The sequence below is a fragment of the Euphorbia lathyris genome, chromosome 8 (assembly GCF_963576675.1).
Source record: "Euphorbia lathyris chromosome 8, ddEupLath1.1, whole genome shotgun sequence".
NCBI classification, from domain to species: Eukaryota; Viridiplantae; Streptophyta; class Magnoliopsida; order Malpighiales; family Euphorbiaceae; genus Euphorbia; species Euphorbia lathyris.
Window position 1 is genome coordinate 56,269,984 of NC_088917.1, and position 18,114 is coordinate 56,288,097.

The 18,114-nt window shown below is 33.3% G+C and overlaps 2 protein-coding genes across 5 annotated transcripts; one reads left to right on the top strand and one right to left on the bottom strand.

The window, feature by feature from the left end:
* The first annotated feature begins 1,231 nt into the window (after positions 1-1,231).
* Positions 1,232-4,395, top strand: LOC136202675 (probable galactinol--sucrose galactosyltransferase 6). Of its 2 annotated transcripts, none has more exons than XM_065993441.1 (6): positions 1,232-1,425; positions 1,499-1,545; positions 1,631-2,997; positions 3,086-3,295; positions 3,375-3,509; positions 3,619-4,395. In XM_065993441.1, exons 1-6 carry the CDS (start codon positions 1,305-1,307, stop codon positions 4,238-4,240), a joined length of 2,502 nt encoding a protein of 833 aa, XP_065849513.1. In that variant the 5' UTR covers positions 1,232-1,304; the 3' UTR covers positions 4,241-4,395. The 2 variants fall into 2 exon arrangements, with proteins under 2 accessions (XP_065849513.1, XP_065849514.1); XM_065993442.1 differs by having other exon boundaries at positions 1,301-1,425; positions 1,506-1,545.
* A 1,074-nt stretch (positions 4,396-5,469) lies between these two features.
* On the bottom strand, positions 5,470-11,162 carry LOC136204090 (uncharacterized). 3 transcript variants are annotated; one of them, XM_065995283.1, is made up of 9 exons: positions 10,836-11,162; positions 10,622-10,649; positions 9,489-9,621; positions 9,254-9,380; positions 8,409-8,519; positions 7,444-7,642; positions 7,304-7,349; positions 6,663-6,738; positions 5,470-6,200 (listed from the first exon to the last, which is right to left on the bottom strand). In XM_065995283.1, exons 3-9 carry the CDS (start codon positions 9,543-9,545, stop codon positions 5,899-5,901), a joined length of 918 nt encoding a protein of 305 aa, XP_065851355.1. In that variant the 5' UTR covers positions 9,546-9,621; positions 10,622-10,649; positions 10,836-11,162; the 3' UTR covers positions 5,470-5,898. The 3 variants fall into 3 exon arrangements, with proteins under 3 accessions (XP_065851355.1, XP_065851354.1, XP_065851356.1); XM_065995282.1 differs by lacking the exon at positions 10,622-10,649; XM_065995284.1 differs by lacking the exons at positions 8,409-8,519; positions 10,622-10,649.
* Between the last annotated feature and the right edge of the window lie 6,952 nt (positions 11,163-18,114).

Sequence of the window (18,114 nt, forward strand, 5' to 3'; positions counted from 1 at the left end):
GATAGTGAGGAAGCAATTTGGTTTCCTTGAAGAAAGAAACGTCAAAAAGTGAGTACGTGGACACAGATAAGAAAAAGGATAAAGCCAATTATTGCCATAAATAAAAATGAAATAATAATCGATGAGAGATAATCCAAATTAACTGAATTTTTGAACGGATTATAAACGTGTCCATTATTTTATGGAACTAATGGATGAAGTGAAAAGAAATCTCATTGTGTGTTTATTTATAAAAAAAATATATCAGAAAATTAAGAAAAGCCGCAGTTCAAATAAAAAACAGGAGTTCAAACAATTTCCTTTTTTTTTCTATAATATATCTTAACTTTCTTTCCAAAAAAAAAAAAAAACACAATACAATAATTTATAAAAACATGAATATTCACATGGATCTTAATAATTAAGTGAATTTAGTCATTTACCGTTAAATCTAGGTTTATTAAATCTAAACCGCATGATACTTTAAATCCTTACCTTATGATTCTAATAAGTCTACATCTAATGACAAATGACCAAATAGTGCATGGCCATCAGGACCGTCTTAAACATTTTTTGCTGTACTAAATGAAAAAAAATTGGACCATATTCATTAAAAAAAATTAATACTTTCATATAATAATAATGTTTCTACAAAATGAAACACCAAAATACTTTTAACTTGATTTTTAATATAATAAATATAATTAAAATAATTAAATTATATATTGAATAATAATAAAAATTTGGCCCCCTAAAACTCTCAGAGTGTTAATGGATAAATTGATATTCATATAATAATTAATAACAATAATTTATTTAGATTTATTTAAAAAAATTAGATCATTTTAAATTTGGAGTCTATACAGAAAAACTCATTATATATTTTTCTCCTACTTCTCTGATGGCCATTAAGATCATGTGATTATATATAATAATCAGTTTTAATTCAATGGATATACCATGACAATCCAATTAGCCATCCGAAGTTGACAGTTGGATAAACTTAAAAAGATTGAGAACTCAGAAACTATACACAAACAATGGTGTGTTACAGTAGTAATCCTCATTCTACTAATCCAAATTAAGAAAATATGTAGTTGAAATTACGGAGTTCAAATCAATTAAGAAACGCAATACAATTATAATTTAATCAGTTATAATAATAACGGATCATACACAGAAGGAGCAGATAATTTTGCTTACGTGCGTCCGACGTGGTATTCCAATTAGCCGTCAGAAGTTGACAGTTGGATAAACTGGATTGGGAAATTTAAAAACAATGCCAATGGCCGATTATAATTCAGAAACTGTTTCTTACACCAACAATGGTGGTGTGTTACAGCAGTAATCATCATCATCATCATCATCCCTTTTTCACTATAAATACCACCCGTTTACCTCTTTTCCCATTTCACTTCACGCGTCCAAACTATCTCTCTGTTTCGGGTAATTATTTTCCTCTCTAGCTTCTCCAGAAAATTCGATTTCATACTTCTGATTCTCTTGTTCCTTCTTGGAGTTTGTAGGTACTCTTCCAATAAACCATTATATATATCGGCATTCAAAGTAAGTGATCACTCTTTCAAAAACAATTTCATCTTCTTCTCTTTGTTTCTATAATCTGGATTTGGTTGTAATTTTGTGATTGCAGCGAAGCCAATTAAGAAAGCAGGGTATAAAGGAAGAACAGGATCAATTGGGCAAAATGACAATCAAACCGGTGGTTAGGATCTCCGACGGAAAACTGATTGTCAAGGATCGTACAATCGTCACTGGAGTACCGGACAATGTGATAGCAACGTCCGCTTCCTCTTCCGGTCCGGTGGAAGGAGTATTTCTGGGAGCGATTTTTAACGAGGAAAACAGCAGACATGTGGTTCCTTTGGGTACTTTACAGGACGTTCGATTCCTTGCCTGCTTCCGGTTCAAACTCTTCTGGATGGCTCAGAAAATGGGGGATCACGGCAAGGATATTCCATTGGAGACGCAGTTTTTGCTGCTCGAGACAAAGGACAGTTCTCATCTCGAATCAGATGATGGAAACGAAGCTACTCAGGTCATGTATACAGTTTTCCTTCCTCTGATTGAAGGTTCTTTTAGAGCTTGTTTACAGGGGAACACCAATGATGAGCTCGAGCTCTGTTTGGAGAGCGGCGACGCAGATACCAAAACGTCTTCGTTTACTCACTCAATGTTTATTCATGCCGGCACAGATCCGTTTGGAACAATTTCAGAGGCGGTAAGAGCTGTTAAGCTTCACTTGAAAACGTTCCGTCAACGGCACGAGAAGAAATTGCCGGGAGTGGTGGACTATTTCGGTTGGTGTACTTGGGATGCTTTCTATCAGGAAGTGACTCAAGAAGGAGTGGAGGCTGGGATTAAAAGTTTAGCCGCCGGCGGGACTCCTCCGAAGTTTGTGATAATCGACGACGGATGGCAATCAGTTGGCGGCGATCCACAGCCACAAGAGGAAAACGACGAGCAGAAACAGCAGCCTTTGCTTAGATTGACCGGAATAAAAGAAAATTCAAAGTTCCAAAAGAAAGATGATCCAACGGTAGGGATAAAGAACATAGTAAACATAGCAAAACAGAAGCACGGATTGAAATACGTGTACGTTTGGCACGCAATAACAGGATATTGGGGCGGAGTCCGGCCAGGAGTTAAGGAAATGGAGGGATATGGATCATCAATGAAGTATCCAATGGTATCCAAAGGAGTAATGGAGAATGAACCGACTTGGAAAACTGATGTTTTGGCAGTGCAGGGATTGGGGCTGATGAACCCTAAGGATGTATTCAAATTCTACGACGAATTGCACAATTATCTAGCATCTGCTGGTGTAGATGGGGTTAAGGTGGATGTGCAGTGCATATTAGAGACACTGGGAGCCGGTTTGGGAGGAAGGGTTCAATTGACCAGGCAATATCATCAGGCCCTTGATGCATCTGTTGCTAGGAATTTCCCTGATAATGGCTGCATTGCTTGTATGAGCCATAATACTGATGCATTATACTGGTAAAGTTTCCTTCTTTACTTCTTCGAATCCGATTTTATTTGAATTTTCTTAGTTGGTTTAGTAATTGGGGATTTTCACATGTAACAGCTCCAAACAAACTGCAATTATTAGAGCATCAGATGATTTCTTCCCGAGGGATCCAGTTTCGCACACAATCCATATAGCAGCAGTGGCTTATAATAGTGTTTTCTTGGGAGAGTTTATGCAGCCTGATTGGGATATGTTTCACTCTCTGCATCCAGCTGCTGAATATCACGCATCTGCAAGAGCCATTAGTGGTGGACCTGTCTATGTTAGGTATTTTTGTGCTACTTTTCTTTACCAATTCTGCTATTACTCGTTTATTAAATGCAATTGTCAATACTTTCATGAATAGTGATGAGCCTGGGAAGCACGATTTCAATGTACTTAAGAAGTTGGTTCTGCCAGACGGTTCGATCCTCCGAGCCCGTTTGCCTGGTCGGCCCACCCGTGATTGTTTATTCTCTGACCCGGCCCGTGATGGTGTCAGGTATGGAAATCAAATCCTTGTTGCAAGAGTTAATGCTGTTCCATGCTGCTAATGATAATGATGATTAATAGTGCATTTTACTTGGATTTCAATGTTGAACTGATTGCAGCTTGTTGAAGATATGGAACATGAACAAGTACACAGGAGTATTAGGAGTATACAATTGCCAAGGAGCAGCCTGGAACAGCATTGAAAGAAAGAACACATTTCATGAAACCAAATCGGAGGCGATAACCGGGTTCATCAGGGGTCGGGATGTCCATCTCATTGCTGAAGCTGCCATAGACTCCAACTGGAGTGGTGATTGTGCTGTCTATTGTCAAAGCACTGGTGAACTCACCACTCTTCCTTACAATGCATCCTTGCCAGTCTCACTCAAAGTCCTCCAACATCATGTCTTCACCCTCACTCCGATCAAGGTTCTAGCACCCGGATTCGGCTTTGCACCGTTGGGTCTTATAGCCATGTACAATGCTGGTGGAGCCATACAGGGGCTTAACTACAAGACAATGGATGAAGATAGTGACAGAAGTGAATTGGTAGGGAAAGTTTGCTTGGATGTTAAAGGATGTGGCAAGTTTGGTAGTTATTCATCCACTAAACCAAAGAGATGCATTGTGGACTCCATTGTTACAGAGTTTGAGTATGATTCTTCTTCTGGGTTGGTTACTTTTAGTTTGGATAGCTTGCCAGAAGAGGGTAAACTTCATGTTATTGAGGTCGAATTATAGATTTAGATACCATTAGAGTAGAAATAGAAAGGGCTTGATTGGGAGATTATTTGGGAGTGAAAACCCCTTTGATTTGCTGCTTCTGTTCTAGAAGTAGAAGTTATGATGTAATCTGGTATTTTAATAAGAGAGTATTTTAACAACTTGTTTTCACACATTTTCTTCCAAATTAATTGCGTTTTTACCAATTGCTTTTCGATATAATAAATTTTAAATAGAAAATAAATATTTATTGGCATGATTTTGTTCATTGAGTAACTTTACAGTTACACACCAGCATGCCAGAAGCAAATTAAATTGTGCTTTGCCCTTATAATTTGCAGAGATTTACAGATTTAAACCCAACGATGCAAAAGAAATGACATCGAAATTCTAAGAATACGTATAAGAAACTTAATTATCAGAAAAGAAAAAAATTGGGACAGAAGCCCTAAGAGAAGCTTTCAAAATATTTTGATGCAAGTACTTCAAATTAAATCAAAAAAACATTCTTCCCAATTTTTTAGGATAACTTACACCCGTAACCCCTAACTTTAACAATGAAAATGAAAAAGTTAGAAGAATTAAATTGTTAATAACTGCATTTTTAATGCAACAGTTTTCAAAATTTCAATGACCATTTTCAGAGTTTACTAACTCATTTCTCTCTCTTAACCAAGTAAAACTCAAATAACCTAAAAAAAAAAATTCATGAATTAAAATTATGATAAAGTAAAAAAAAAACAGATACTTTCACTTTTGTCAAACTGACAGCTGTAATTTTTTTTTATCCAAACGATTACTGAGGTTTTCATTTGCGCCCAACAGATGACTAATGTTTTTCGCTTTACTAAAAACAAAAACTCAATTAAAAAGAGCGTTCATAACCTCAAACTTAAAAAAAAAAAAAAATCAGACTTAATAACATTCTAAACATTTATTTTTCAACTTTTTAATTTCAAAATCATTTAACTGTTAGTTTGGTAAAAACAAAAAAAAAATTAATTTCATACTAAATGTAGTACTAAGCTTTAATTTTTGAAAATTTTCATTTTAAAATCGTTAACGGTCATTGTCATAATATCAAACTAAACAATCCTTGTTTTTAATAAAATGAAAACCTCAGTATTTGTTTGGACCAAAAACAAAATTACATGTACCAATTTTACAAAAAGTAAAATCACTAAGGTTTTTTTTTTACACCTTACACTTCAAATTGCTTAGAACATCATTTTTACAACTTTGCTAACTTTGCAATGAAAGGTTACCTGTGATTAGAGTCCATAATTTTAGTAAAGTACAAAGTTCAAGGGTCATAATGTCCAGTTTTAAATTTCAGAGACCACAATGAAAGTAAGAGCAAAGTTTAGAGACTACAATGAAAGTAAGAGCAAAGTTCAGGGACCATAAGTGTAATTTACCCATTTCTCTTCTATACATCCCTCTTCGTGCAACTACATTGATACCAACTCAGACCTCTCAGAAAAGAATTGAGCTTTCTTAACAGGTGTGAACACAAGCATTCATCAGAAAATTCTTCCCTGAATCAACAACCACTTCCATCAGCAAAGTGTCTTCGATCATGTTTTTGTGATCTCGAGTCTGGATTCATAATCGGTAATCCTAGTCAGCCATGCCTTTGTGAATAAATTCATCATCTTTCTCTTCATGATCTTTGCTCATTCCCATTCATGACTAAATTCCTCAACCTCTTCCTTCTGCTGTGACTCTTCTTCAAATAGTTGCATTTCTAATTCACGACCAAAATCTTCGTTATCGTCATCTTCTTTATTTTGGTCTTCATGCTGTTGAAGCTGGTGTTCTCGTTCTTGAGCTGCATTCCGGTTAGACCCAGTTTTTTTATAGAACGACTGTTTCTGGACATTCCAGTTCCCAACAGTGTTCCCTACTGACTCTCCAATCGTTTCCTTACCATTTGCTATGTGCTGTATGTTTTGGACGTCAATCTCCTTGCTCGCTTCTTTGGAATGCAAATTAAGAAGAAAAGCCGACACAAATGAAATAAGAAAAACTGAGAAAAGTTTTTACGAGGAATGAGAACAGGACGAAGCAAATATATCAGAGCTCAAATGTGGGTGTGCCATAAAAATAACTAAAGAGAAATAAGCATAGCAGATATTACAGAATAAAAAGAAAAGAATGAATAATCCTAGATCACACACAGAAAAACCAGGGGATTCAAAATTCCTGAAGTTATAGAGTAAGAACAATTTAGAAATTCACCACCAAAATAAAGCCAAATGAAATCAGAAACTATCACAAAAACAACCAACTCATAAAGCTGAGATATGTGCAACAGTTAGTAACTTTGATAGGCCACATTAACTTAACAGTGGTCTTTTTAACCTAAATCTACCATACTGGAACCAGAGTTTGAAAAGAGGGAAACATTGGGATAGGATTGAAAGAAAAAAGGATTTACCTTCGACAGCTTGCTTCTTGACCTCTGCATACTCCGTTGACATCGTTTTTAGTGCATTAAGATCCAATTCCCTACCCTGTTAAATATGCGCATGGGAAAGGAAATGAGCCACGACTGACTGCTTTACCAACAAGCTTATTTGAAGAAAAATTAGGAGGATAATCATGGGATTGACTGGTAGTATTAGAAAATCATAATTTGGTGTACTTACTATAATAAAACAGAACACAACCTCTTTACTTTTGCAGTTAGTATTCAGTTACGAGTAGTATCTATTCAAGCAGTTTATGAGCAAATTATATTGTCATGGGCATATTGACTGGAAATTGTTTTGCAAACTGAAACTTAAAGCAGACAGATTAGTTTGTAGAGGGATCAGAAAAAATACATACCAAACAATGTAAAATAAGAGCAATATTAAATTTAATCGAGAATAAGCTGACATCTTTTTTTTTTTGGTAACATTGGAATAAGCTAATATAATTTCACTTGCTGACATCAACAATTGCTACTATATTCTTAAATGCATGACAGCAGCTTGGAGGCATCTATATTGAATCGATTCTTGCTTACGTTAACACATTGTCTCTCCAAAGGAACTTAATTTCGTGTTTTTTATACAATGAAGTTATTTAACTTACCATGTCCATGTGCAGGAATTGTTCAATGCGGGTATCTGCAAATAACCTGTCAAGATGAAAGCAATAAAACAATAAGATGCAGAGACGATTAGATACAATAACTTAAGTATTCTTGCCAGGGAGTAGATATCAGAGGTTACTTCTTATTTGCTTGCTGCACACGGGCATTCTGCACCTCTGTCAGTTGGTTAACTGTCTCAGTAACAGACCCTTCATTTAAGTCTACAACCCCAAAAAGGAACATGTTCTTCTCTAGCATTCTGTTGACCAAAGTAGGAACAACTTTTATACCCTGCTCTTTTGCTTCAACAACAAGGATCTTAAGTTTTTTTAGTTCTCCTGTCAGATGAATAATTGAAATGAGATGACAAGAAAGGGAAAAAAATAGTATTATTGGTAAGCAATCAATAGACTTAGAATGTCTCTACATCTTTGAAAATAGAAATTCTATTCAATTAGATTATATTGGCTCAATTCATAAATCAGAATTACCTTTACTAGTCCAATTCATTTAGCATTGAGAAAAAACAGGAATCTAATGTAGAAAAGCTAGATATACTCATTTTATTTTTATTTATTCTAGATAACTCAATCAAATTGAAAAGTACAACATAAATAGGAAAAAAACAAAAAGCCACCGAAATGGATTTTAACATAAGAAAACCCTTCAAGTATGTATATGCAGCATTAAAGAACCTAAAATTATCCATGAAAAAGGAGTTAGCCAAATGGTGTCATAAATATGGTGAGAAGACATTGTTATTTCCCAATTAATATGCGTAACAAATTAAAAAACGGCTAAGTTGAAGTAGTCAATGTGAAGAAAATTGTTGATCAAATATGCAATATAATTCCAACATCACTGTACCAACCAAATGGCACATGAAGAATCCATAATTAAAATAACAACATTCAAGTCTAACATAAATAACCCTGAATCAATCAGAAAGCCAAATCATATTTAATTTGACCTTTCCACCAAGAGAAAGGAAATGTAAACAAATCACTTAGCGATATGCATTACACAGACTCGTACATATACAGTATTGATTCAAACTGAAGTTTGTACAAGATGAGCAGCATGAGATAATGGTCAAAAACATACCAAGAGAGAGATATATTTTAAAAGGAGGCTTAAATGGTTGAGCCTCATATAGGCAGTAGAGGCAATATAGCCCACCAAGTCTTTGAGAAAAAGTAGTACTCACCATATAACCTGTACAAGAAAGAACATAAAAATAATGCATATCAAAACTTCCAAGGTAAAATAATAAATTATATTCCCTCCATTCCACGATGGATGTCGATTTTTTTTTTGTTCCATAATACATGACTCTTTTGAGGGCGAGCCTTGGCGCAACGGTAAACGTTGTTGTCGTGTGACCAAGAGGTCACGGGTTCGAGTCTTAGGAGCGGCCTCTTGCCAAATAAATTGGCAGGGAAAGGCTTGCCCCCAGTACACCCTTGTGGTGGGACCCCTCCCCGGACCCTCGCTCAGCGGGGACGCGTAGTGCGACCGGGCCGCTTTTTTTTTTTTTAATACAGGACTCTTTTGATTCAATCCATGCACATTAATTGATTTTTACCAAATATACCCCTATTTTAGTTGCTCTTAACCTTAAAAGACATCTATTGTGGAACAAAGGGCGTAATACATTAAAAAAATTGCCAAGGATACAAGGAAATAATTCAATAGTCTAACAAAATATACAGTAATTCAAGCAAACACATAGAATTGGAGGGGAATAAACTTGGATGTATGGTTATCATTTATTCACCAGCAAATTAAGAATAATATTATTTTGCAGTTTGATTAAATACAACATTTACAGTTATCCTCCAAAAAAGAGAAAGATAAGAATATCATATTCATCAAAGTTCAAGTAATGAAATTCAAACCATGCACCTACATTTTAAAATAAAGAAAATGAAAAGAGAGGAAGAGCTTACCAATTGCATAAGCATACAATGACTGCATAAACAAGGCCAACTTTGTAGAAGGTATAGCATCATAGATGCAAGTAAATTTCCGCAAGAGCCAGACCCTCTTCATATCGGCAAAAGTTGTTGACTCACACTAGCAGTACAAAAACAATTGAAAAGATCAGTCCAGAAATTCTCATCTTCCCTGATAACAAAGATAAAAAAAAACATAACTAGAGCAGCATATCACAGCGGTATTCACCTTAACAAATTCATGTATAAGCTCATCAATGTCCTGCTTGAAAGGAGACAAACTCATTGACAAAAGGAGATTCTTCCAAACTTAAGCACACTCTGTCAAATCAGCTGCGGTACACTCTCTGAAATCAATATCACTGAAGGGAAACAAAAGTAAGATTTTTTTTCGCCAATTAACAAAATCTTAAAAGATATAGATGACTGGAAGTGTAATCCTAATGGATAATGGGTTAAAGTAGGGGTGAGCATGATCCTGTTCGGTCTAAAACCGAACCGAACAGGACCAAACCGAATTAATGGTCTTTTTTTTTGGAACCAACCCGAAATATTTTGGTCTGGTTCGGTTTAGGACCGAACAGTAATCAATTTTGTTAATTTTTTATCTTTTGTTCTATTTTTTAACATTTACAACTATTTAAAAAAATATATATATATAATAAATCAATTAAACAACATAATATAAGTTTGGAATTGAAAATTATCAAATAAATATTCCAATTCCACAATATTGTCCTGAAGAAGAGTTCCTCCACCTACTTTCATCCAACACTTTCTCAATTTCCTCACTCTGCCCATTCTTAGTAAGAGCCTCCCTCACAAATTCCTTTAGTGCAGGAGGAAAACCAACAGGGTCTAGCAACGGTGCGGGGCGGGGACGGAAATGCATTTCTCATTCCATCCCCAATGTTTACGGGGAAGGTTTCGGGGAATCCCCATTAAATTATTTGGGGATTTTTTCATCCCGGTCCCCTCCCCATGCGGATCCCCACGGGTAACAGGGAATCCCCGTATCCAATAAAATAATAGTATTAATTTAAAGATATACTTAATTTTTATATATACAAAAATTTAATTATGATATTTAAAAAAAAATCAACCAAAAACATTTAATTACTATACTTGGTACAGATTAATCTGATCTTGGTTACAGATTAATATGTAATGAGCAGCAAACTGGTTACAGTTACAGATTAATATCTGTAACCAGTTAACCAGCAAAATATAAATTGAAATATGATAAGAAATAATATTAATGGTTTAACAATTTTTTAATTGCTTCTCCTGATACATATGATAATTGAATTGCAACACAAAACATTGATAGCTAAGCGTCGTCCCAACACAATATATACCTACCTTACATTTAGGTTATCATGTGACTCAGCTTCCATGACCAAAAAAGTAGATATAAAATCAGCAAAAGTTCAAAATAAAATCAGCATAAATAAAATCAACAGGAGCAATGCTGCTCGTTCAAAATATTGTGCAGAAATAAAACCAGCAGCAGCAACTACTGCACGTTCAAAATATTGAAAGCTAAGCGAAACCAGTGTGATAGAATCAAAATTACCAGTTAGAACTTCGAAATCAACGGAGCAGCAGCAGCAGACGCTGGGAGTTAGCGGGCGGACGGACGGAAGAGAGAGCAAGAAAACGCCAGGCGTATTGAGCGGACGGAAGAAAGAAAGCAGACGCAGGCAGAGTGAGAGAGCCAGGCGAGTGAATCGGAGGGATGGGAGAAGACACAGATGAGCGGCGCGGCGGAAGGGAAGAAGAAGTTGGTGTATGTATTCGTGTGTGCCAAAAGAAAGAAGTGAGAGAGCTGCTTGAATAAATTTTTAGATTATATGCAAACAAGGTTCAATATTGAGATGGGTGATCTCTTCGAAAGAAATATGTGAATGGTTTTTTTTTTTGTTTTGAGAAACATCAATTTAGATTTTATATATAAAATAACACCAATTATATGTTTAACATCAAAAAAAAATGTATCAATTTAGGTTTCGATAACGAAACGAGACATCATTGGTATTACTCCAATGACGTGTCTCGTTCCGTTATCGATGTCTAAATTGATACTTTTTTAAATGTTAAGTCTATATTGGTGTTATTTTATATGTGAGGCCTGAATTGATACTTTTCCAAAAACCATAAGTCTATTTTGGTACCTTATCCCAATTTAAAAAGATTTAATATTGCACGTATGTCCTTTATGAAATTTATTGGCATTACACCCATTCGGATCTCAAACTAAAGTTTTAAAGTCAACTAGGATCATAAACTATCAAATCATTAATAAGGTCTCTGAACTAAACAAAAGTCATTAATTGAGTCTCCATCATATCCTAAAATCAGAAACTGTAACTATTTGATAGCTATAATTTTTGTGTTGGTTTAAAATGGATTTGGGGAAGAGGGGCTGAAACTGTTCAACCGAATGATTTTCTATGAGGCCTCAATTGATGATTTTTGTTTAGAATGGAGACTAATTGATGTTATTTTTTGTTAGTTTAGGGATCTGATTGATTATTTTAATAGTTTATGGTCTTAATTAACTTTAAAGCCTTAGTTTAGAGAGCCAAATTGTCAAATTTATTTTAAATGATATTATAAAATAAAAATAATGGTTAGGTAGATAGAATAAAATGAATTTTTAATAATGAGTAATATTTAAAATTAATCTATATATAATATAAAACAATAACGATGGAACTGAGGTGTCACTTCCTCCTTTTTTAGTGATAAAAAATTTAATATATTAATTTTAATTTTATTATGTATATTTATTTATAAAAAGATTATTTTATCCCATATATCTAAGAGTACTACAGAATTTAAATTAATCCCTAAAATCTCTCTAATTCTCTACATATCTATATTATATAATATAAAACAGTAACGATGGAACTGAGGTGTCACTTCCTCCTTTTTTTACTGATAAAAAAATATAATATAATATATAATATATTAGTTTTTATTTTATTATTATATTTATCTATAAAAATATTATTTAAAGTAAATGTGAAAATGAAATAATAATATTTAATTTATATAACACATTTATGTCATTAATTATAATTATTAGATTGTATTTTTATTAATATTTATATATTAAGATGAATTCGTGCATCGCACGGGCCAAAAACTAGTAATTTTATTAGAGATCCTCTGTGGGGATTCACACGGTAACGGACGGGGATCTAGCAATCTCCATCTACATTCCCATTTAGGTTTTGGAGAATAAAAATTCTTTGTTCCGTCCCTATCCCCAATTTTTTGGGTTATTTTCATCCCTATTGGTTCGGATACCCGCGGTTTTCAGATATTATCACCCGATAAAACCAACATCATATTTCATCATTTGTTCTCGATGTCCAAAGCCCTTTGACTACAACATCATATACAAAGGGGTCTGGTTTAGGATCTCCCTCTCCCATTCTTAGTTGCATAACTTGCTACCACCCATAAGTTTTCGTGCATCATCATATTTAATGACTATAAGAGCATCTCCATAGTGTTAGTTGATGTGACATTTAGTTTGGTAACTTTTAAATGGTGCCTACTATTAAAGTGATGGTGGGTGCCAAAAAAGTTCCCAAAAGGTTGAAGCAAGGTTGCAAACATTTTTTAATATAAAAAATTGATTTACTTGAATACTATTAGTTCACCTTTTTGTGACTTTCTCTCTCATTTCACTATTGGTTGAGAATATTTATAATTAAATAAATTATATATTAAGTAATGATTTGTGGGGTTATTGTGACAACTTTTAAAGTTGATTTACTATTGAAGCATTTTTAAATAAAAGTTGCCTAGAGTGAGGTGGATTACTAAATTAATAAAATATTATATTTTAGTATGACGTATTAATTCTTGGCACTCTTTGGAGCAACCTCTATTGAGATGCTCTAAAGCACCATCGATCCTCTCCACCGTCAAATAAGCATCCATTAGTGTCCTATAACTTGTAACAGCCGGGGACAATGACTTAGACATCAGTTTTGTGAAGAATTGGTCTGCTTTAGGGGCTAATTTGCTCTCATTACAGAAAATATATGGAACCCTAACTAATTAAGTTTCGTAAATCTTAACTCTTACATCCATTATCCTCAACTCAATTGATTATGAAACCATATAAAAAAGCAAAACACACAAGTTAAAGAAAACATCCACACAAAAAATCCAACTGAGAGAATACTATTACATACCTGCCAAAATTGTGAAAGCTAGAGATGATTAGATCACTACAATAAAATGGATTTTTGGCAATGAAACAAGTTGTTGGAAAAAATATTTTAGCAACAAAATCGTATTTTTTGCAACGAAATTCGATTGTTGAGAAACATTCCGTTACTAATGGTTTCTGCAACGACTTTCTATTGTTGTGAAACATATATATTTGGCAACAACGCTCTTGTTGCAAAAAGTTAGTTGTTGCGAAATTTGAACCCCATCTGGGAGAATTAAATTTGTCTTATGCAACAACGGATGACGTTGCGGTTTGTTGTAACGTTTCGAACAAGCTTCGTTGCTATATATTTTGATTTTTTGCAACGACATATGTCATTGCTATATATTTTGACATTCCGCAACAATACATGTTGTTGCTATAAATTTTGATTTTCTACAACAACAGTTGTCGTTACTAATACTATATTAATCATAACAACGTTTATGTTGCCAAAATTTTAAATTTTTTATTTTATTTCCAAAAAATTCTAAAAATTATAATTTTTTTATTAATTTATTTGGATTGAAGAAAACTCTTTTATATATATATATATATATATATAAATAAAAAAATGTAGACCTCTGCACACTTAAACAAAATGTACAAACTTTTATAAAGAGTAATGAAAATGAGGAATGAAATTCCACCAATAAAGACAAAATGGAACAAAAATATCTATCATTGAAGTAACATTGAACTATTTTATAAAGAAAGTGTAAAATTGACTTGTATCCCTTACAAAAGCATAAGTAATTGCTCACTTCTAAGAGATATAGAACATAGATTAAATCATACACTATTCAGGATTTGATCTCATTTCAAAATGAAATTCAAATAGAGTCTGACCACTGGAGCTGGAGAGATATCGGACTCGGACAAAACAAGAGAGATGGATTTGGGTTGGTGTTCTTCGATGAAATGAGAGGCATGGGAAGGGGAGGCGGAATGAGAGAGAGAGTGTGTGTGTACAATTCTATTTAGTAAGGTCATGTTCTTTATTACTTAATTTCAGTAACAATCAGTTGAGTTCAGTTCAGTTCAATTCAGTAGCAATCAGTTCAATTCAGTTCAGTTCAGTTCAGCATTCAATTTCACATTCAATTTCAACATCCAGTTTCAGTATTCAATAATTTATCATTATTTATTATAGTTATAATTATTTATATATAATTTATTTTCATTATTATTATTATTTATCTATTATTTATCATTATTTATTATTATTATTATTATTTATAGTTTATCATTATCTATATAAATTAGATAAAAGTCAAGAAATTATAGTTTATTAAAGTATATATCGTTTAATAAAAAAAAGTAGAATTAAAGTATACATCCATATTTGAAAATTAGGAATTGCATTCATATTATGAATTATTTCTCAAATTTACCTAATTTATCAATGTTAGGGATAAAATTGCACCATTTTAGATATTGGGGGTAAAATTACTTCCGACCCAAAACGTTAGGGGTATTTTTACACCTTAACCCTTAATTGTAATAAAAAAAAGTTAAGAGTTTGTATTCATATGAAAATTTGTTTCATAGGCTTTAAATTATATGTAAATTTGTGTTTGTATATAATTTGTATTTTTAATTTAAATTAGACTCATTTTTATTTAATTTCATAGGCTTTTATCTATTCAAGATTTTATCAAGCCGAGCTTTTATTTGATATTCAATTTAGTTTTATCTTTAATAAAATATTTATTTATTATTGATATTATTATTAGAACCATTATTATTATTATTATTATTATAAGCTTATTAATGTCCAATATTATCATTAAAATTATTTTGAAGTCTAATATCATCATTATTGCTAAGTTTGGTAGCATTCAGTTAAGTTCAGTAGCATTCAGTTAAATTCAGTTCGGTTCAGTATTCAGTAGCATTCAGTTCAGTTCAGTTCAGTAGCATTAAGTCCAATTCAGTTTAATTCAGTTCAGTTTAGTTCAGTTCTTTTCAATGATAAAGAACAGAGCCTAAGTGTGTTACCAAAGTTTAGCCAATGTTCAACTGAGTCTGAGGTCACTAAACTTAAGTTTAACGAATGAACTTTGGTTCGGTTTCAATAAAGTTAGTTTGGCGCAAAAAGCATCCCTATTATTAGGGTTAAATTACAAAATTTCTTGATGCTCATTTATATATTTAGACTCATTACACCACCTATTACATATCTAGACTATTTCAATATGAACTTTTCCGAAATACCCTCCATATATGTATAACAAACTTAGTAATTTCTTCATCTTTCTTCTTTCTTTCTTTCTTTCTTTCTACGATTTCGAAGTGTGATAGGTTGTGTGAATACGAAGTATGGCTTGTAATTTCAAAGTGTTTCTTGGTGATTTCAATTACAAAAATCGGAAAGAAGATAAATATCTAACTGTTTTCAGCGATTTAGTTATAGGGTTAGGGTTTTGTTGGTTCGTTTTATCATTTTTTGCGATTTTGGTTTAGAGTTTAGGGTGTTTTATTATTTTACGTTATTTTTTGGATATATTTTGCATAATGTAACTTAGAAATGGCCTATATTAGAGTGTACATTGTTGTTTTGCCAGAAAACTACTTCGCGGTTGTCACAAACTGCAAAGCAAAATCATTGTCAATTGCTTCAACCACGAAGCAAACTCACAACAACGAAGTAGTTTTCCCTTCTCGGTTGGTGAAACCACGAAGATATTGAGTGAACTGCGGATTCACATTTTCACTCAACCGTGAAGGGAAATGCACATTATTTACTTTGCAGAAGTATCTCATACATCTGCGAAGTGATCTTTTCTAAGTGTTTCTGTAAAATTAGCTCCATTTTTTAAGGTTCATAATTTTAAGAAGCATTCAAAGAAGAGGAAGAGAGTAGCGGCTGATGATAGTGTGGAAGACATCAAATTCAAGTACCCTTTCCGCTTAAATACAAAGGCATCAATAATAATGAGGGATGGTTGAGATGTGATGAAAAAAGTAAAGAGCAAATTAACTAAATATCAAATAGTGATGTTTATGAACCATATCTGAAGAAATTTCTTTTAAGCATTTGGCCAATATGGAGATGTGTACGTTATCCACTCCTTTATGCCATGACGTCATTACTAGAGAGATTAATCCACCAATCCAAACATAGAGAGATATGGTTCAATGTCAAAGTTGAATTATCATCATTTGTTACCAAATACAAGCTAGACTCCAAGTACAGTAGCAAGTTCTCTAAGTTCTAAGACGTGATGAAAATTGAACTCATTCTACTCATTGTGAAAATTGTACTCATATTTCATTTTGTGTATATTTCAAAATGTAATTATGTGTGAAAATGGTATTTTATATACACATATTTGATTGTTCTCGTATTTGATTGTGTCAAAATTGTACTCACATGTGAAATGTCTGCAAATTGTACACATATTTCGCAGTGGCCTACACAACTTCGCAGTTAGTGCAACTGCGGATTAGCATTAACCTTAAACTACGTAACATATATTCAACTGCGGATCCATAAACTTCACAGTTAATACAACTGCGAAGTTGTATTTTAAACTGCAAAGTGGTATTTTATATAGTTCATGCACTTTGAAACCAAACAACATCAAACATGTATATACAAACAACATCAAACATGTATATACAAATAACATCAAACTTGTATATACAACTGTTAGCAATATTTTGTGAATACATTAATCTTCAATCTTATCATATGTGGTTAGGGTGCGGACGTGCCAGAGAAATTATTTCTCAATTAAAATGGAAGGTTAAGTTTATGGAATTGCGCGCCAAAACTTGAAATCTAACAAAGCGATTGACAATGGACGCAATGATTGAAAAATTCCATATTGGGTTTCTAGCGCCGTTATAAAAACTTTGCTAGATAAATTAATTTTATTTAAGTTAATGCGAGTAAACTAAAGACAGGTAAAATAAAGGAAATAAAAGTGCAAAATTGACACAAGATTTGGAAAAAAATTGGTATTTATTGATTGATATGGTAAGTAATACCATTTGGGTCTAAAGTAAAGGGCCCATGGCCTACTTTTGGGCCAGCCCATCTAGGGTCCTCAAAAGGGATTTAAAAGAAACAAGGCTTCGGACCTCAAATACACGCTGAAGCCATTTGGAGAGGAAATGTAGATTCCAAACCAATATGGCGATGACACGTGTATCTAGGCCTAAGCTCAAATGGTTATAAATAGGAACTAAACTCATGGAGAAAGGTACTCAATTCTATACACTCAAACTTGTTGTTCATGCTCTAAGCTTGGTATTCTCATACTAACTTAGGCATTAGAGAGGATTCGTCGGATTCCGACCCCTTGTCTAATTGTGTTCTGTTTTACAGGTCTCGAAGTGTTATATTCAGATATTCTGATATCATCAATATAAATATAGGTTTGAGTACATGTGTTCAAAGTAGAAATGAAATTGATTACAATTGAAATATTTCTATACTAAACATATAAATAAATCAATTGAATTAGGGGAAAAACAAATCAATACAAGGAATTAAAATTCAATGACAAACTCATAGCCACACTAGATAACTCGTCTAGACGTTGAATTTGGTGTCGGCTTGAGGTCATCGGAGCACCGCGGTCGATTGACAAGAGCGAAATTGATCTAGCAA